This window comes from Crocuta crocuta, unplaced genomic scaffold (assembly GCF_008692635.1).
Source record: "Crocuta crocuta isolate KB4526 unplaced genomic scaffold, BGI_CrCroc_1.0 scaffold38, whole genome shotgun sequence".
Lineage (NCBI taxonomy): Eukaryota > Metazoa > Chordata > Mammalia > Carnivora > Hyaenidae > Crocuta > Crocuta crocuta.
Genome location: NW_027532605.1, coordinates 5251986 through 5274061, shown reverse-complemented (window position 1 = coordinate 5274061; position 22076 = coordinate 5251986). Strand labels below are relative to the sequence as shown.

General features: G+C 34.8%; 1 protein-coding gene across 6 annotated transcripts in view; it reads left to right on the top strand.

The window, feature by feature from the left end:
- The window catches only part of GULP1 (GULP PTB domain containing engulfment adaptor 1), a 262969-nt gene that overhangs the window by 165027 nt on the left and 75866 nt on the right, over positions 1–22076 (top strand). For all 6 annotated transcript variants that reach the window (XM_077780210.1, XM_077780212.1, XM_077780211.1 and 3 more), the window contains exons 3-4: positions 1908–1985; positions 8648–8709. In XM_077780210.1, the coding sequence (XP_077636336.1) occupies positions 1958–1985; positions 8648–8709 (90 nt within the window). In that variant the 5' untranslated portion in view covers positions 1908–1957. The remainder of the gene's footprint in view (positions 1–1907; positions 1986–8647; positions 8710–22076) is intronic.

Genomic DNA, 22076 nt, shown 5'->3' with positions numbered 1-22076 from the left:
CTATCTTCTATTAATGGCATATCACGAGAAAGTAAATAAAGTATGAGGTCAGAAAGAAAGTGATATTGTGTCATCATCTAAGTCTACAAAACAATACTTAGTGATAATATTTTACAATTCTGTTAACTGTTTTAATTCTTTGGGAGTAGATACACCAGAACAGACATGGTAGTAATTTCATTTTAAAAATGACTTTTTTATAAAGAGTAATTTCTCTGTTGTGTTTTATTGCTTTGTAGGCTTAATGGTGAGAGTTATGGATGAAATGTTGGTATCCCTCCACCCCAAATTCACATGTTAAAATATTAACCCCCAAAGTGGTATTTGGAGATGGGGACTCTGGGACATAATTAGGTTTAGATGAGAAAATATGCATGAAGCCCCCATGATGGGATTTGTGTCTTTACAACAAGAGGAAAAATAAGAGCACCCTCTCTCTGCCATGTGAGGACACAGCCAGAAGGTGTCCATCTACAAGCCAGGAAGAAGGCCCTCACTAGAACCTCACTTGCTGGCACCCTGATCTCAAACCTCCATCCTCCAGTACTGCCAGTTAAAAATTTCTATAGTTTAAGTGTTGCAGTTCTGAAATTTTGTTAGGGCAGTCCAAGCCGACTAAGACAGAAGAAGCTGATCCTGAGAGGTGGAATGCTATTGTAACAACAAACCAAAATGTGGAAGCAGCTTTGGAACTGGGTGTTGGGGAGAAGCGGGAAGTATTTCGAGGTGCGTGCTGAAAGATGCAGAGATTGCTGTGAAAGTACTGCTTAAGGCAACTCTGGTGAGGGCTCAGAGAGAAAAGAGGAGACCTGGAAAGCCTCCATCTTCTTAGAGAGTACATAATCATGAACAGAATGTTGGTAGATATGTGGATGGTAAAGGCCTTTCTGATGAGGTCTCAGATAGAAACCTGGAATATGTTATCAAACAATGGAGAAAAGGTGATTCTTGTTATAAAGTGGGCAAAGATCTTGCCTGAATTGTATTTGTGTTTTAGTATTTTGTGGAGGCTAGAATTTGTAATTGATGAAATCAGATATTTAGCTGAGAAAATTTCTAAGCAAAGTGCTGAAGGAGTGGCTTCGTTTCTTCTAACTGATTATAGTAAAATTTTAGAAGAAAAAAAGGAATTGTTAAACTAGAAAGAAGCAGTACTTATAGATTTGGAAAATTCTCAGCTTATCCATATAGCAGAGAATACTAGGGATGTGGCCAAATAACCCATTGCCAGTTTCAACTAAAGGGATGGAGATGGGATGAAATGAAGGACGGCTTTTGGCTTTCTTAGTTCCCATAGGACTGCAACCCAGTTATTTTGCTGTGTACACGCACTGTTCTTCAAGTCTAGGGATAAATTGTTCCAAAGGCACATTCAGAGAGCATCAGGGCTGCCTCCTTGGTTTTAAAGTGGGAGAGGGTGCCATCATCCTGGTTTGAACAGATCAGGCAGCAGCTGCCCAGAGCATCATGGGGTGTAGGGCCACCTAGCAGAGCCTGGTTGCAGAGGGACATGACCAGCACTGTCATAATCAAAGACTTCTGTTTATTCACTACTGTTAATAACCCCAAACTATATCACACTTCTTACCTATAAGCTGAGAGATAAGTATTAATCTTCTTTCTCCTTAAATTTGCAGATAAATATCATTAATGACAGATGTATAATAGGAAAAAGACAAGAAGATTAAGGAACTTGGGAGGAAATTTATTTAAGATATTGTTCTTATCTGCTGTGCCACCCATAATATTGAGTATCTGTTTATTCTTACCCAGTGTCTTTTGGGGAATTTCAGAGTACTATTAATACATTTTAAAAAACTTTTTTAAAGACTTTGTGATTAAAATGCATTTGCATAAGAGAGGTTGGCCAGTGTTTCTTTTTGCTTTAATATTTGTTATTTTTGTAGGATATAAAGTGTGATCGAACTGAACGTCTCTTTGGCTTTGGCTGATCATCATGAACCGTGCTTTTAGCAGAAAGAAAGGTACGTACGCACATTTAAAGGACCTAGGGATCAATTCGATATTACTGTGAAAATCAAACAGAGATGTTAAGGAATCAGTTTTTCCTATTATCAAATTGCATGTTTCGGGAATGAAGTTAGAATAGAGTAACACACATATACAAACATTGCTAATTAACCTTCTTGGGTTATCACCCTAATGGAAGAGTGGAATTGTTTAATACATTTTTTTAAATTTTTTTAATGTTTATTCATTTTTTGAGAGACAGAAAGAAACAAAGCATGAGAAGGGGAGGGTCAGAGAGAGAGGGAGGCACAGAATCTAAAACAGGCTCTAAGCTCTGAGCTGTCAGCACAGAGCCCAATGTTGAGCTTGAACCCACAAACTGGGAGATCATGACCTGAGCCGAAGTCAGAGACTTAACCAACTGAGCCACTCAGGTGCCCCTTAATAATATATTTAATTCAGAATACATTTGTGACAGTATGTTCTCTGACAGTTTTATTCTGTGGTGTGAAATTGCAAAATATAAAGTGATCTGAAACTAGTCCTACTTAGATGGCATAGTCATGTAATACTAAATTCCCCGGGCTTATACAGATTTACCATGACTTAGTTTTTTTAATGTCTATTAATTTTTGAGAAAGAGAGAGACAGAGTGGGAATGGTGGAGGGGCTGAGAGAGAGGGAGACACAGAATCCGAAGCAGGCTCCAAGCTCTGAGCTGTCAGCACAGAGCCTGATGTTGCAAGGCTCAAACTCATGAACCGCAAGACCATGATCTGAGCTAAAGTTGGCTGCTCAACTGACGGAGTCACCCAGGCGCCCCAAATCTGCCATGACTTAAATTCATGCTTCTGTATGTGTGCACATGCTTCACTCTTTATTGAATAATATGTGAGGATTGATGATAGGTAAATTGATAACAATGAGGCCAAAATAACTTTGTTATTAATTTTCAGGTAGGGATTTAAAATAAATATAAGTGTAGTATATCATAATTATCAGCATACAAATGAAAGAAGCAGCTAGTTAAGTGCTCTTTTTATAAGGGCCAGGAAAACATGGCATTTGACAAATATTACATGATGTACTTGTAGGAAAAATTGCAAAATTTGATAGTTTTACGTAGTTCAGTGAAGTTAAAATAATGTATCCTTATCTTCTTGTAAGGAGCTGTCTAGTACTGGACAGGAGACTCTGCCCTACTTAATATGCTGTCAGTGAATTGAGAAAGAATCATTTAATAGTGCTACTCAAGTTCATAAGGGATTGAAAGCAGAAATACATAAACTGATATGGTAGAATTACAGATACATGGGGGAGAAATGACCAGTTATGTCATACTCCACACTGTAAACTTAATAAGATCCTGTAAATTGCCAAACATGGGTCCAGAAAATCTAACACTTTCATTTTTATTTATATACTGTGATTATTAGGAAGATGCACCTTAAATTCTATGGGTAAAAAAATGACCGAAGAATTAAGTCAATAGTGTGTATCAAAGGTTCTAGTTAATTTTCTATGTATGCATAATAAAGAGTCCAGAACAATGACATAGATTGTTCTGCTCCATTCCATGAAGTCTGGCATAGTGTGTTCTCTCTTTAAAGGACTGATGGACACTTTGTAACGCACCCAGATGAGAAAGGCTGGGATGACTCAGGAGTTTCAACCTAGAACAGGAAGTATGGCTGAGAATCCTTGGTGTGGTCTTTCAATGTTTGAAGGACTACCATGAGGTCATGGGACTAAGTTTAATAAAGGACATATGGGTATAAATTACAAGGTCATTGATTTAATGTAGGAAAAAATTCCAACAGAGTTGTGCAAACATATCATGGAATTACTTGAAGTACAAACTATTTTTGTAATGGAAGTTAGAAGTGTTCGAACATTTGGCTGTGGTATGTAGGATTAATGTATTCAGTAGAGATTTAGGTAATGTGAACTTTCAGGCACTTTTCAACCCTGGGGAACTGGGAACTTATTATTTTGCTTATTTTTCTGAATAAGGGGAAGGCAAAATAACATTTACTGTGCTTTGCAGCTTGCTTTTGATTTAAAACATATCCTGAAAGTAAAATGTTTCTTTTTTAAATTCTTCTACTATTAAGAAAAGAATCTAGAAGTAATTTTATGCTACATATAAGTATTATTAATGAAGCAATAAAAATCTTCCATCACAACTCGTCACTTTAATCATATTATCTTATTTTTAATGTTTATTTTTAAGAGAGAGAAAAAGAGAGAGGGAGTTTGAGTGGAGAAGGAGCAGAGAGAGAGGGAGACACAGAATCTGACGCAGGCTCCAGGTTCTGAGCTGTCAGCACAGAACCCAATGCGGGGCTCGAACCCATGAACCGTGAGATTATGACCTGAGCCAAAGACATTTAACTGACTGAGGCACCCCCATATTATCTTATTTTTAGAAAGCACTTCTAGACTATCTCTTTTTTTAATTTGCTTACATTTCCTTTTCCCATGTTTTTAAGGTGGAAACCCCCTATTTCTAATTTCTCTTTAGTTGAAGAGGATTTGGGAGTTTTTCGTAGAGAAATCCCAAGTAACCAGCAATAGTATATTGGTTTCATTTGATGACAGTGGAAGTACAGCCATGGGGGAAATTGGACCGATTTAGAGAATCAGGAAAGAGAAGCACTTGTTCTTTCCTCCTTTGCCTCATTCTTTCTAAAAAGTTTCTTTTTTTCTCCCAAGCTTAATGATTAAATTTCCTTATTAGGAAATTATTGATCAATATTTTACTCTAATTCCAAGTTAGAGGTAATACCGGAAGTTCTACCTACTTACTAATCAATTCTGACTCTTACTTAGTGAGGCTGTTCCAGGAAGAATTCTTAGCGCCTCTGCTGCTAGTTCCAACCAACACTATTGGGCTGAATTTTAATTTGAGTTGGGAAAATTGAATTTTATGAGAGAAGTCATACATCTTGACAATTGGGAGCTGTAATTGTACCCCTAGAGAATATATTATTCAGTCGTATTTCCGATAACTATCATCAGCACACACTCTATATTCTATTCTAAACGAAGCAAGATGGTTTTCAATCACTAAAAGCTTATCTCTTCTTTCATAAGTGTCCAATTTCCTTGATTATCACATGCACCCTTACTAAATTGCCCTGTACCTCAGAAGCCTATGGAAAAGAGATCATCTTAAATTCAAACTTTTATATACATACATATATATATATATATANTATCAACCTTTCCAATTAGTATTTTGTCTGATATTCTTTGGTTGAATTAACCAGTGCCTTCACTGATTTTCTTTGTAAATGCTCTCTCTAATGCTATGCATTCTAAAAAAGAGTGAATTTATTAGAATTGCATTGTTTTGGACTCTCTTTTTAAAAAATTTTTTTTAATGTTTTATTTATTTTTGAGAGAGAGATAGAAGCAGAGTGAACAGGGGAGGGACAGAAAGAGGGAGTCACAGAATCCAGAGACAGGCTCCAGGCTCTGAGCTGTCAGCACAGAGCCAGATGCGGGGCTCAAACCCACGAACTGTGAGATCATGACCTGAGCTGAAATTGGACGCTTAACTAACTGAGCCACCCAGGCTCCCCCATTTTGGACTATCTTGAGGAGATCTATAAAAATTAGTCTAACTTCATAACCTTTGATTATTTAATGAATGTATTTGTTCTATAGCTTCTTTCTCATGTTAGCTTTCTCTTTGAGTTTTTAAAATCCTATATTCTATTCATCACATCAAAAATGAATTAATTTGGTAACAAAACATGAAAGATTAATGTGAATCCATACGATTAAATAATTCAACCAGTTACATTTTATTTTCTTTAACTTAACAGTTGACGTACTGATGAGTAGACATAATCTTAGCATAGCAATTAAAATTCAGTATTTAAGTCGTTTCCCTTTTTATAATCTATTTACATGTATGAATTTACCCAACAGCATTTCATTTCAAATTTGATATACTCAGAGCACCTGGGTGCCTCAGTCAGTTAAGCTTCCAACTCTTGAGTTTGGCTTAGGTCATGATCTAATCTCAGGGTTCGTGAATTCGAGCCCTGCATTGGGCTCTGCTCTGACAATGCGGAGCCTGCCTTGGATTCTCTTTTTTCCTTCTCTCTCTTCCCCTCCTCTGCTTGCTCTGTCTCTCTCTCTCTTTCAAAATAAACTTAACAAAATAAATTTGATACACACAAAGTAGATGCTTTCAAGATGCTAAGCTCTGGTGATATAATAATAATGAACTTCCTGCATCCTTCTTGATGAGCTCTTAATCTAAATGCATTTTGAACATAGATTTATTGCCCCAGCAGTCAGAGTACTTTGTCACTTACCAAATATTTTGAAATGTTGGCATTTCCTTTTATGTGAGTGTTTACTCTTGAGTTAGTGATTACAGTTTAATTTCAAGGAAGGAGCACATTCCATAATGTCTATGTCCCTGTTTCCATACCAGTTCCATATATCTAATTGCTCCTATGGGCATAGATAGATAATGACCAGGAAACATCTCTACTCACTCTTCAAGGTTGGTCAAATATGAATGAGTTAATATAAAGAGTTGTATTCTGTCAGATTTTCCTGACAAAGTATAAATTAGGACGACAGTAAGGATGTGTTTTAGAAATCGTTCAGGTGTTTTAACTATACTGCCTGAACTAGAGGTATGTAGTAAACAACCACTAAACCATCATCACTTGAAATGTGGGTGTAGAATTTTTGCCACTGTAACAATTGCAGCTTATCCACTGGTAAGTTAATATTGTGAATATTTTAATCTGTCATTAGTAACAGCTGGATGTAACCACCCTTTTTCTAGGTCACTGCAATACAAGACTATAATGGAAGTAGTATCATCAGTTTTCAAATAATAGTAGCTTATAGGAGAAAGCAATTATTCCTCTGCCTCAGGATTGGAATGGACCATTATGTTCAGATTTAGACTTTAAACCCTTATGAGCAGTGTTTTGTATCTTGGAAAAGGAGACATGAGTATAATTGACTTAAGGGGTTAAAAAAAAGAAATTGGATTTTTTCCCTTAGGTTTCCTAAAGGCACATCTTTGTTTTTATTATCTTGGTGTTTTTATCATTCTGGTGCATAGCATTGTGATACAAGAGCAAGACTGTATCCCAAATCTAAGAACAAATATTATTCTTGAATTAATCATTTCACTATTTATTAGCAGTTATAAAGAGATAACTGTAATTAAAATGAAAATCCTTATAGGAAATAAAAATTTTACACATTAATATCGATGTCAATATGCTTTTTTTGAAGCTTAGAATGTGTTGCTTATCAAAATACTTCACCCACATACAACTATCCCATACCTGCTTCAGTAGTCAGAAATAGCCCTAAAATGCATTATGAGCTTGGGATTTTATTGATCCCTCATGTTTTGTTTTAGAAATTCTTGTAAACATTGTACCTCATAAACATGTTTAATATATAGTGCATTAATTATTTTCTTTTTTTTTAAGTATTTTTATTTATTTCTAGGATAGAGAGAGACAGCGTGAACAGGGGAGGGTCAGAGAGAGAGGGAGATACAGACTCTGAAACAGGCTCCAGGCTCTGAGCTGGCAGTCAGCACAGAGCCCGACGCGGGGCTCGAACCCACAAACCGCGAGATCATGACCTAAGCGAAAGTCAGACGCTTAACCGACTAAGCCACCCAGGCGCCCCAGTGCATTATTTTCCAAATGGTATAAAGTAATTGACATTCCAGAAATTTAGGCCTTTTCTCTTTGTCTTCACAATCCCTCAATTTGAGAAGAACATATTAATGATATCACACTAGTTTCTGTTAACATCATTTTCAAATGTTCTGAATAGAATGTTAAAAATACTTCGTTAGAAATCTATTTCTTTTCAGTTTATACTTATTTATTATTTTTCATGGTGAAATGTGTCTTTCATTCTATTCTGTTCATAATATTGATTCTAAATTTTAAAATTCTGTGAGGAATAAAATATAAAACTCTACTAAGGGAGACAATAATTTTTGAAGATTGAGAAGTTTCACTACAAACAAATTCAATTTCAAAAATGTAGTCAAATATGATTAGTTTAACATCTTTTGCTTTTTTTCCACTTATATATTCCACAAAATATTTTGGAAGCTATATGGAATATGTAAATACAATTCAAAATTGAATGAAAAATATTTTCTATTTCCAGTAATAATATGCAATACAAATTATTTTCAATATGTTCTGTTCTTTTAGTTATTTTATTTTCAACATTCTCTTACACTAATTTAAGGATTCTTTCAAACTTTAAAGAGTTTTATTAGGGAATTTTTTTTAAAACACTGTTAATCATGAGAGTATAAAAGGAAATGAAAAAGATATCACATAATCTCATAATTGATGTAACTACTTGTAGTCTACTGAGTTGTTATTTTTTTATATTCTTTAAAAACTTAGTATTGTTTTTTTATTTGAGTACTTTTTAAAGAAAAAGCTAGGATCTTTTATACCAAGGAAAGGATCTTATAAACACTTTGCAGCTACATTGTTTTTATATATGACTAGTTATTCTTTCTCAATTTAGCAAAAGAATCATGATTTAGAAATGTTCCCACCCATATCAGACTCCTTACATATGCTAATGAGTGAATATGACACCCTTAGAATGTATAATTTAATTTAACACTGTGTGTTCTTCATTGCAGACAAAACATGGATGCATACGCCTGAAGCTTTATCAAAACATTACATTCCCTATAATGCAAAGGTAAAATAGTTTATTTGATATTATTGAATTCATTTTGTTATATTATCAAAATTATATTCATGGTTGATCTTAGAAGGATTGCTTATGCATTGGCATTTCCTAGTAGATGATCCCTGAAATAAAATGCACAAATAATTCCATAATGGATAGTATGGGAAATGATTTTTCTCTCCAAATAAGTCAATTCTTTTTTCCCTGTCACTCCAAGTGATTATTATTATTTTTAAAAATTTTTAAATGTTTATTTTTGAGAGAAAGAGAGAGAGAGCATGAACAGAGGAAGGGCAGAGAGAAGGAGACAGAATCTGAAGCAGTCTCCAGGCTCTGAGCTATCAGCACAGAACCCAATGTGGGGCTCGAACCCATGAACCATGAGATCATGACCTGAGCTGAAGTCACTCAACCGACTGAGCCACCCAGGTGCCCCCAAATAAGTGATTATTTTATTGAATTGTAAAGAGTATTCTTTATAATTTTGGTTGGTCATGCATGTAATTTCTTCAAATGATTTTGCAATATCACGGCCTATAGGAACAACCAACAAATTAGCTTCCTTTAAAAGCACTTTAATGTTGCATTAAAATTGGAATATAAAAACTAACTTGATAATGAGAGAAGTGAGCTACAATTTTAGTGAATGCAATAATCATTCAAAAAAGAGACAAACAAAACTTAAACTATTAAGAAAACAGGAAAAAGTACATTACTCTTTCATTTGTTTCTTTTTCATTTTAATAGAGAAATAGAAACAATCTATGCTCCATATCTTCCAAAATTTGATTCATTGTTGATGTTGGAAAAGTGGACAAATAAATGAATGCACTTTGCAAAAAGGTCTTAAAGATAGTGTTATTTTAGAACTAAGTAGCACAAAACCTGAATAAGATTTCAGAAAAACCTGAGTCTAAACTTGTAAGCTATAGGAGAGAAAGTTGCATTGGGAACATGCTACTAAGTCAGACTTAAGCAACTGACCTTTAGACACAGCCTGGGAAAAACAAAAACTGATAACATTATTTTTATAACAGAACTTAAGAGTTTATGGATTAGTAAACTACATATATATAATGAGAAGAGGTACGAGAAGTTATTTTAGGAAAAATTTAGAAAAACATTTATTGAACAGAAAGTCAGTGCTGTTTAATAGAGAACCTCTTGAGTGCTGGTCTGAGTCTGAATCAGGAAGATGCATTAAAAGGCCATCTAGAGATTGATCCAGAGCAGTTGCTCAGTAGTGAGGTTTGTAGAGTATGGCAAGTCCATTTTTTCTTGCTGACTTCATAGCAAAGAAATGCTCTAAAATATTTTTGGTGTAAAGCTAATATACTTGCAATCATTGTAATGCTTAGGAATGTCGCAGTAATGTTAACATGAGGATGAATAGCCATGATTTAGTATGAAAAGTTTGGTTAGCTGAATGAGAAAAATTAATATTATCTCTCTTCCACAGATATTTTTCATATTAACTATTGAGAAACTATATGACACCTATAGAGAAAAAATTAATCTTGAAAACACTGTTATTTTAAAGTGCATCCTCAATAGTTTGATCATACTAGAGTCATATCTTTAAAGTAAAACCACCACATACTATGTCTTTTTATATATGTCAGTCTGAAAGACTGGTTTATAAAGAGTTGAAAGATTCTAATTAGAACTACACTTAACTTTAACTCTGCGGGATGAGCAATGGAGATCTGCTTGTCTACATGTGCTAATTCACAGGTGCATAACTACTGAAAGGCATTCCACATGCAGCAGAGGGAGGGCGCAGGAACATCCTTCCAGACTGGGGTCAGTAAATTATGGAAGAGTGAATCAATTTTCTCCATTCTAATACGTCCTCTTGGTAATGATAAACGTCATGTATACCAAGTAGTATTAAAACTATTTGAAGAACATTATTTTTTTCTGGATCCCCCTTTTGTGTGGGACATTTAAAATTCATCATTAGTATTTACTTTTGAAAAGTTTCTGTATCTTTTTAGTGGACATGCCATTTGAATACCAAATTATGTCCACAGGAAGTACCTTAGCACANTTGAAAAGTTTCTGTATCTTTTTAGTGGACATGCCATTTGAATACCAAATCCATGTCCACAGGAAGTACCTTAGCACAACAACAACAACAGCAACAACACATGCAGACTCTTGGGATGCATGGCTGGCTCAGTTCATAGAGCATGAGACTTGATCTCGGGGTTGTGAGTTCAAGCCTCATATTGGGTGCAAAATCTACTTTCACACCCAATAAAAATGGTAATAAAAGAAGGAAAAAACAACAAAGTAAAATAAATAGCAATGATTAATAAATATATGAAAAAGATCTCAACTTCACTTATAATCAAATAAATAAAAAAATACAGACTTTAGACCTGAAAAAATACAGACTTTAGAACTAGAATAACTCAGTGAATATTCTGACTCCGACACTCGTTAGCTATGATACTTTGGGCAAATAACTTAATCTTTCTGTGTCTATAGTTACTCATGTAGAATAGGGATAATAGTAGTTTCCTCCGTAGAGTTATTATAGACATAACATTTTAGATAAGTATTGGAAGGATAACTGAAATAAAATAACTACTTAATAAATGTAGCAATCACTTCCTTACCTTTTTATTTTTCACGAAACTTAACCAAAATGCCTGTGTCATAATAGGTATTCAACATATATGTATTTCATGAATTAATGCATAGTAACATTTCCAAAATAGTTATATTTCTTAAGACCTAATACATGCCAGGTACGTGATCTCATTTAGTATTTGCCATGAGTCAGTATGGTGATTATTAATCTCTACATCAGAAAAACTTTCTATAAAGGAAAACTAAGCCTGACAGATTAAGTAATTTGCCTATTCCCAGAAAGCTAGTAAGACCGAAGTCTATGTGATTTCAAAGATTTGCTGTTTTGTATGTATATAATAACATTTGATTATTCATTCATTTATCACATTGCTGATGTGTATGAGGTGTCATTATTGAAATTTCACTTGAATATTGGTGAAACTTCAGAGCTATATATGCCACTAACGTCATAAGGAAATATCATATAAAAATAACTAACATAAAAGTCAGATCATAGTCTGTGTCATTCAAATGGCACTTAAGAGAAAGCTATAGAGATTTAGAGAATGGTGTCATTCCTTTTTGATGAAAATAGGAGTTAGGTTGGATTCCCAAGGGTCAAAACAAGGGTGGAATGACCATTTCATACGGATATATCTGAAGAAAGATGAGTAGAGTCCATAAGGTCTAAGGCACAAACTAAATATGGCAAAAGTTGGGCTGTGGCATAAAGTACTAATGATGGTAAAATGTTTTATTAGTCAGGGTTCCATCTGAGAAACGGAACTACTAGGATGTACACACACACACACTCACATGTGCACACGCACACATTTGTCTTAAGGAATGGGTTATGCAGTTATGAGGCTGGGTAGGGGGCCAGTTTGAAAGGCATATTGCAGGCCATCAAGAAGCACAGGCTGTAAGTTCTTGGGCAGGACCTGCCACAGGTGGAATTTCTTCTTTAGGGGCACAAGCAGTTCTATTCTTAAGGCCTTTCAATTAATTGTATTAAACCCACCCAAATTATCCAAGATGTTCTTTTTTACATAAAGTCAACTGATTATGGATGTTAGTCATATCTACAAAATAACTTATGGCAAAACCGGGATTAGTATTTGACTAAACACTGGATGGTATAAGTTGGCCAAGTTGGCATATAGTACTAACCATCACAAGCCCTATGATGAGCAAGGATAAAAAGATGAAATTGAGAAGGCTTTGCATGGCAGGAGAAGCAGTTTGAGCAGTGAACTAATCAAGTAGGATTTTAGGAAGATGTACCTGTAATGATCTAAAGTTGATTTGGATTAAGAGAGATAGGAGGACTCTCAGCTTCTTAGGAAGTTACTTTAATGATCCAAGTGTGTGGTCCTAAATTTATATAAGGTAATAGATAAACATATAGTGGAACATACAGTGGAAAATAAAGATGTGCTAAATATTCCAGGGAAAGAATTGATGAAGCAGAGGGATAATTTATATGTGGGAAAAATAAAAATATCTATTTATATCCTGGCTCAAAGGGAGAATTGTCATACCATTAAATTTCCATCATTATATTCACTTTTGGGATCCACTGGTTACTAATACCAGAGCTGTTCCACAGCTGTTCAAGTATAATTCTCCCAGGAAAATAGTAACTTTTACATTTAGGTGTTTTCAGTTTTAAAGTAATAGTTTTATTCTTTTGTGTTATAATATCTTTAATTTTTAGAAAACATATATTTGATCACATTCTTTTCCATAAAATTCTATTTAAAAATTTCACACTTATTTATATTTGGATTATACTCGTTTCAGATCATATGTGGATATAAAATAATAGTTGTTTTCAAAATATCATTCTATATAGGGTTCATTAGTTTTCTTTCTTTTTTTTTTTTTTAAGTGAGCAGTGACAGCATTAATAGTAGTTCCTTAGGAATTCTGCATATTATCCTGTGTACTCTCTAGTGATGTTTTTCAAACTACAGGTTATGCTCCATGAAAAAAATTGGGTCATGAACTTAATGCACTGGATCATGGGAAGCATGTATTTAAAAATGAAATAGGGAGCGCCTGGGTGGCTTAGTCAGTTAAGCGTCCGACTTTCACTTAGGTCATGATCTCGCGGTTTGTGGGTTCGAGCCCCACGTCGGGCTCTGTGCTGACTGCCAGCTCAGAGCCTGGAGCCTGTTTCAGTCTGTGACTGCCTCTCTCTCTGACCCTCCCCTGCTCACGCTGTCTCTCTCTCTCTCTCCTAGAAATAAATAAAACATTAAAAAAATAAAAATGAAATAGAACAGAAGAGAAAAAGATAAGACATTTTTAGAATGTGTATTGTAAATATCAATTTGTTCCATAAAATTGTGGCTCATAATCATAAGTGTATGAAAGCCACTGCCTTTCAACAGTGAACTGCCTTTGAATGGTACCACAGTCTTCACCAGATTTAACTAATTTAAATCATAAAATAATAATAGGGGGAGCTGCTTAAAAGAGACATTAAATTTTTAATAGAGATGATACACATGTAAGTTTAACCAAATGTCCTCATTCAATATAGCATTTTAAAATTATTTCTGAAATATGCATATACGCATGGTAAAGTGATACAGAAATAGAGTAAAATGTAAATATAAGTTCCCTTGTATACCCATTCATTCACACGTGGCCTATTCATTTGAATGGAGTTTGTAATATATGCAAGGTTCTCACCTAGAGAAATGGGATTTGATTAGTCAACCAAAGAGAAAAAGTCCTACTCTCCTGGGCTTATAATAAGCAAAATATGTGTATAAGGTGTATATTACATTTTCTGTGAAACAGCTGATAAGAAAATTATATTTTTATATCGTAATACATTGATTATTGTATTGATTCATATTATTTATGTTATTAATATATGGTGTTAGTATTATTTATATATAATATGATGTACATATTAACATATATAGTATTTATTTATTTAATGTTTATTTTTGAGACAGAAAGATAGAACGTGAGCAGGGGAGGGGCAGAGAGAGAGGGAGATAAGACCCAGAATTGGAAGCAGGTTCCAGGCTCAGAGCTGTTAGCACAGACCCTGATGCAGAGCCTGAAGTCCTAAACCGTGAGATCATGACCTGAGCTGACGTCGGACACTTAACCGACTGAGCCACCCAGGCAGCCCTATTAAAATATGTCATATTAACACAGATTTACATATTCATACAGTATGCATACTTACACATAAAGTATTGCAATGCAGAAAAATAAAGCAGGATATTGGGATTGGGAGAAGTGGAAAAGAGAGAGAGAGGTGGTGCTCTGTTACATGAGTGGTAAGGGACAATCTCTGAGGAGGGCACATGCCTCAAGGAAATGAAAAGTGAGCCATGTGGCCACATACAAGAAGAGCAATCTCGAGCATGTGCATGGTAGGAGCGTGCTGGCCAAGTCAAGATCTCGTCAAGGCCTGGGGTGGCTGGAAGGCAGTAGAATGTGGTAGAAGGAAAGGAAGTCCCAAAGGGCACATGTGGAGCAGAGCAGGTAGGAGAGGGGGTGCCTTGTAGGTCTTACAGGGCCTTGGAGACTGTTCTACAATTTGAGAAGCCTTCAATCTAGAACATTTTGAGAAAAAGAGCGACAAGATCTGAGATCAGTTTTTTAAAGGAATTAGCTGTAAGGAGGCAAAGTTAAGACATACCAGGAGTCAGGTGCAGGAATCCAGGCAAGGAAAGTGATTGTAGTTTGAAGCTGAGTAGGACCTAAAGGAGAAAGGTAGTGGGCACTGGGGGATAGTTGGAAGATAATGCTGATAGGGCCTATCGATGGATTGTGTAGTAACTTTCTATTTTTGCTGTAATTAGAACAGTAAGCAGAAATTTTAAAAAAAATTTTGATTACCTGTAAGGAAGGCCATAGGATTTTCTGTTTCTTCCAACTTTTTATGAGACTACTGAACTTCACCTTTTCTGTAAAGGTGAAATACTGGGAAACTTTTAGTTTAACAAACTTAATATTCTGTTGGTGTGAAGTGGTCATTTTTCAGATGAAGACATGATGCTTCATAAAAAAACACATATTAAAGTTCTATTGTAAAGAGGTTAGCATGCTACTTTGCAGTATTCTGCAGTAGAGAGTCAGCTTTCCATGGTTGTCTACTTACTATGTTCCAAGTTTTTTAATAATTTTTTAAATTTATTTCTGACAGAGAGAGCATGAACAGGGGAGGGTCAGAGAGAGAGGGAGATAACAGAATCTGAAACAGGCTTCAGTCTTTGAGCTAGCTGTCAGCACAGAGCCCGACGCTGGGCTCTAACCCACAAACCATGAGATCATGACCTGAGCCGAAGTCGGACGCTTAAGCGACTGAGCCACCCGGGCACACCTATTCCAAGTTTTAAAAGTGAGTGAATCCAAAACAAATGGGAATGGGACCTTGCCATTAAAAAATCTATGAAAATCTTTCCTTGGGGAGAAAGAACAGGCACCCCTCCCCCCAAACTGGAAGAAAACTAGATTATAAACAAGATAAAATATGAATGTCAAAAAGAAGTTTGAAAAGAAAGATGATGTTATATATCAATGATTTCTAGAGGTATCAGAGTTTCATATGTGAAACATGCAGTTTGCCATTAGATGTGTTTGATAAGAGAGAAGTGTTGACTGAGCTGTGACCCTCAGTATCTTCCTGCCGGAGTGAGTTGGTTTTCTGCCAGTCTTTCTCAACCTCACAACCTAATCTTCCTTAACATTCATAACCTGTGGGCTCTTATTTGGCTCCCAAAAACAAAAACCAAAACAAAACAGCAAAGAGCAACAACAACAACAACAACAAAACCATGAAAAGCAGATGCAAACTCAGGAAATAAGTGGTTAGAAGTTGAGGATTCTAACCCTCAGTACTCGAAATCCCCATCTTACCCACTTACATTTGGCATTTCTAACAAACCTCTTTCACTTATTTATTAAAAGTTTTATTCTTTTTTTTTAATGTTTTTTTTTAATTTATTTCTAGGAGAGAGAGAGAGAGAGAGAGACAGCGTGAGCAGGGGAGGGTCAGAGAGAGAGGGAGTCACAGACTGAAACAGGCTCCAGGCTCTGAGCTGGTAGTCAGCACAGAGCCCGATGCGGGGCTCGAACACCACGAACCGCGAGATCATGACCTAAGCGAAAGTCAGACGCTTAACCGACTAAGCCACCCAGGCGCCCCTATTAAAAGTTTTATTCTAAAGAGATTAGTATACTATATTAAACAATTCTTTAGTAGAGACTCAGCATTCCTTGTTTTCCTGTTTACTGTAATTAACGTAGTAGTAATTGATATAGGCAAATCAGAACCTAGGTTTGTGGTATGTTCGTATTTAGCCCACAGTAGCAAGGCTGTACGCCAGCAACTCTACTGATGTTATCAAAATTAAAAAAAAAAAATTTGTGTAATGTTTGTTTATTTTTGAGAGAGCAAGAGACAGAGTGTGAGTGAGGGAGGGACCGAGAGAGAGAAGAAGTGAGAGGGAGATACAGAATCTGAAACAGGCTTTAGGCTCTGAGCTGTCAGCACAGAGCCCAACACAGGGCTCAAACTCATGAACCACAAGATAATGACCTGAGCGAAAGTCAGGTGTTTAACTGACTGAGCCACCCAGGTGCCCCAGATGTTGACAGAATTTTATCAGAGTAGCTACGTAGTGGCTGCCTCCTATTACTGTGATTGGAGCAGCCACTTCTCAAACTATCTGGGTTCAAATTGCAGCTCTCTCAGTTAATATCTGAATTATGTGACTTTTCTATTCTTAAGTTTTCCCATTTGTAAAATGAGATTAATAATTGTACCTACTTCATTTGACTGTTAGAAAGATTAAATGAGTTAATAAATTAAAAACCTCTTCAATCAAGTTCTCATATATCAAGAGCTTATTATTAGTAGCATCTTTGTTATAGACAGTGTTCTGTGAACTCTGGAGTTGCACTAGTTATTATCTCTTGAAAATTATTTAGCATTTGCATTACTACCTGAAAAACAGAACAAAGTTCTTAGAATACATGTCAGGTTCTCTTTTCTGTTCACATCAGAATCAGGAACAATGAGATTAGCCCATGTATCTGCAGTGGCTGGCTTGAGAATTTCAGTGGGGAAGAAATAGCTTTTCCCACAAGCATGACAGGAGACTCAACATTGCTGACCTTGTAAGTTTATATACAATAGAGGTTTTGATAGTTAAGGGAAGATACCATTGTAATCATACTTTCCCATTCCCTTGAGTTTTCAACAACTGCATTCTGGACAAGATGTTAATGCAAAGGTCATCTTGGTCTTAATATCAAATACAGAAATATAAGAAAGTCTGTGCAATCCTTATAAAACTGTTGCAGAATTTTACAAGTCAAAATTAATAAAGAGAGACAACTGCAACATTATATGGCCTAATGATTCATGGTACAGAAAGGTTTTAATGTAACTAAGTCATTTTACTAATGACTTCTCAAATTACTTTTGGTGAATACATGATAAATTACCCTTCAATGAAATGTTAATATTGGTTTATGATTTAATAGAAGAAAATTTGGATCTCAGAAATAAATACTACAATGTCAGAACCAATGGAAATAAGCAGAGAAAACATTCAAATTGAACCCTGTGGAATCATTGGAAGTTGGGCAAAAGATATATCCCTACAATTGATGAGATGCATTGCCAAAAAATCCAAAATGGTTTAGAATTCCAAATTCATGAGATTCCTTAGAGCAACTTTATAGTAACAATAAACATAAGCATTTGCCAATTTTGCTGGTTGTAAATACCAGGGGGAATATAAAACAAAAAAAGGAAAAAATCAAAGCCCATAAGAGCTTCACTGCATTCCATGTAATTCATTTCATTTGTTCAAAATGAGTTTTAGTTACTCTCAAAGCATAGGAACTATTTTCAAAAAAAGAAATTTTATATAGAGCCTTTTTAAAAAGTTTTCTAAGACATTAGCACTGTTTTAATAATGCCAAAATGTATAACATATTCATTCCAAACATTTTAAAATTGTGGTATGAGCATAGAAATTGAACATTATCATTCTTTCCAATTAAAAAAGTGATATATGCAATATCATATATATTGGTAATGACTCTGCATCTGCACTATTTGGAAATGTCCCTTTATGTACTACAGCAATACTAACACATACTAAAAAAGGAAATTAGAGAACTATAGTATGTTATTTTTCCATTGCTTGCTTTAGAATGGGAAGCTTAAAATTTTTCAATGTGAAAACAAATAAGAATATAGTAATTATGGGAAATTTGTTGAATTATGGCTTTATAGTTGGTACATGCTTATAAAATACAGAATAAATGGAAAAGGAGAAATGACTTAGTAAGCACCTATCATTACTTAATTTCTTAATTCTTGAGATGAACTTATAAAACAATTTTAATTTCTGAAAAGCATGTGCTTACTTTGAAAAAGCATATGCTTGATTGTGTTTTTTTTTCCCCCTAAAATTTCTCAGGTAACTGAAATCGTTATTTTTTTAAATGTTTAGTTATTCATTACTACTTTTTTAAATTGATGTATATATTGACATTCACATTGTATTAGTTTCAGGTATACAACAATGATTAGATGTTTGTATATATGGTAAAATGGTCACCACAAAAAGTCTAGTAAACATAATTTTGAAGGTGATCATCGTTTTATGCTTTACATATGAGAATTCTCATTAAAATGTTATATGGCTACTAGAAATTAATGAATGGAATATAAAATCTCCAGGGGCACCTGGGCGGCTCACTCGGTTAAGCATCCGACTTCAGCTCAGGTCATAATCTCCTGGTTTGTGAGTTCAAGCCCTGCATAGGACTCTGTGCTGTCAGGGGAGAGCTTGCTTTGGATCCTCTCTCCCTCTTTCTGTGCCCCCTTCCCTGTGCATACTCTCTCCCTTTCTCTTTTCTCAAAAATAAATAGACATTAAAAAAAAAATAATCCTTTCCTCTTCATTCTCATTTTTCATAGATCCTTCAAAAAATGCTCACCTCTTTACTAATTTTCTTATATTTAGCATATGCTTATTTTAGTATCCAAAACTGCTATTGAAATCAACTTGATAAAAACATTATTTTTTTTAGTAGTTTCAAACATTTTCCCCCCAAATTACAATATTCCCTTTGAGACCAAGTCAGAGTTTTCCTTTTTCACAAACATTCTTTGCCTATGAAAAGAATGTTATTTCACATAGTGCCAAACATATCCATGTAGAAATATGAAATAAATGATAAATGTATCTAACATTCAGAAAATTCCCCATTTATAAGTAGGTACTCTTCAGTTGAAGAAGTATTTAAAGATAAATAACATCTTAGGCATTATTTATCCAGGGATTATGTTAACATTAATATCATTAAGCAAAGCAGAATGAGAGAAATATAATACTCTACAAAAGCTTAGACTTTGTGGCCTCTCTGTTATGGAGCTAAATACATAGACTTTATTTAGTCTGCTTTACCTCACATCTCTGCCAAACTACTGACTGGCTTTAAATGATGTCCAAGGGGTCAATTAACACACAAAGCCACATAGACCAATCAATTTCACAATTAACACATATAAAGGGGAAACGTGTATACATATTCTATTTTGTCTTTGGAATCATTCATCTGCTTGCTAAGTAGGTTATCTCTTTCAAATTGGGAATAATATTTTGCAAAGGGAAGAAAGATGGACATAGACTAGTAGATTTGATTTCTAGACTGAATTTTTCTATCTTGTTGTATAAGCTTGAGCCTCAATTTATATTATCAAGAAAATGATGGAATTGGAAGATTCATGAAGTCCTTTTCAACACAGAAAGTCAATGAATCTGTTATACATAGAAGTCTTTTTTTTTTAAAAAGATACTGTCCCTTATGAAATGTTGTAAGGAATAATTAATATGGAGTTTTTAGTTTTCTTTTTTTTAATGTTTATTTATTTTTGAGAGAGAAAAAGGAAGGGAGGGCCAGAGAGAGAGGAGGACAGAAGATCTGAATCAACTTATTTAGATTTAAACATTCAGTCAGCATTATTAGTGGATATATGGTTGCATTTCAGATATTGATTGGAAAGATGTTAGCTGGAAGAAAGTTGCCTCCAGAATTCTCTGTCATTTGATTTCGGGTTTTGTGAGTTAAGAAAAGTAGCCAATTCACTTCAGAGACAAGATTTTCTTCTGAAGACAAAGCCACGGTTCCAGCTGACTGTGTTCTTACATGTTAGGAGATGTTTGGAGGAAGTCATCTTTCATCTCTTAAGAAATAGGTACATACTTCAAACTAAAGTCATTTTTGTGTTTCTTCTTATGAACTATGGGAAACTTCATCTCCATAGCAATTATGCATATTTTTACATTTAAGAATGGTTTCCTGTTGTGTGCCTGTTTCTTCAGTTTCCAAGAAAGCGTTTGTTATCTTCTCTTTTTTCTTAATGCTGGAATAAGCAGTTCCTTTTCTGAACCTTTAAAATTCATATTCAAAAAAGTGAAAGTGGAGTCTAGTTTCAGTGTTTGTAGTAGACAGTATCAGAGGATCTTCTTTTTCTGTAACTCACGTAGTTGTGATAGTAAAGCAGTAAGAAAAGCCTTGGGGAGCTAAAGATCTGATGTAATGTATGCAGCCAAAGTCTGTGAAAAGATGTATCTCAAAGTATAAGAATGCGGATAAAACTTGGGAGAAGCACTTGTTCACACTATAGGTCTGTACCGTATTGTTTGCTAAGAATAATAACTGTATTATTTCATAAACATGGTAAATGCTACTTATTAAAAGTTAAACAGTGTAGAAAAACACAGAAGGATAGAAATCAACACAATGCTCAAAATCATCTCAGGCAGAAACAACCCAGTGTTTAACTTTTGGTTACCAGAAGTCCAGGTAAACTGGACTCTCTCTGAATAAGTACAAATACAAGAATAGATACATGGATTTAAAAAATCACATTCAGCAGTATATAAGCAACATTATACTAATAACTTTCTGTGCACTTCATATGTGTCATCTCATTTCATGTTCACAAATGCCCAATGAGATGAAGTCTAATATCCCCCTTAGAGAGCAAAATTGTAACATTAAACTGGAAATAGTCAAATAGTTAAGGAGAATGAGGCTAGGAATGAGCCAGATAGTTCTATCCAAATAGATAGTTTGGAAGAATAAACTTTATAAGAAGGAAATTATAGGGATGCCTGGGGGGTTCAGTCGGTTAAGTGTCTGACTTCAGCTCAGGTCATGATCTCATGGTTCATTAATTCAAGCACCGCATCAGGCTCTGTGCTGACAGTGTGGAGCCTGCTTGGCATTCTCCCTCTTCTTCTTCCTTCCCCTCTCAAAAATAATTAAAAAGGGAATTATAACATGCATGCTATTTTAAAATGAAAAACATTGAACTTTACTTGAATTTAATAAAAGAAGAAACAAAACTTAAGTGAATTAAAGGAGTTACTAAATTTCAAAAATGTGTATCTTAGCCAAAGGGATATTAGTTCCTGAAAGATTGTTCTAAGGTGAAAGGAAGACATTTATGAAAGTCATTAGCTGTTTGGCATCCTTATGTTTTTCCCTAAGAGCATGTTTCAGTTTCTGACAGCATGTATATATGAATGATGAAGTAGATAGCGTACTTACATTCCTCCTTCTAGTGTGCTCCACTTCCCAGGTTTTTTGCTTATTTCAATTCTACTTGCCAGGATTTGCAACATTTACATTTTGTTCTGAAACTATAATTCCTTTAGTAGTTTAGACATAATTATATATTGAAATGGATTCAGATCACCAACACTCCTCTTACTATTTCTTCTCATTTTTGA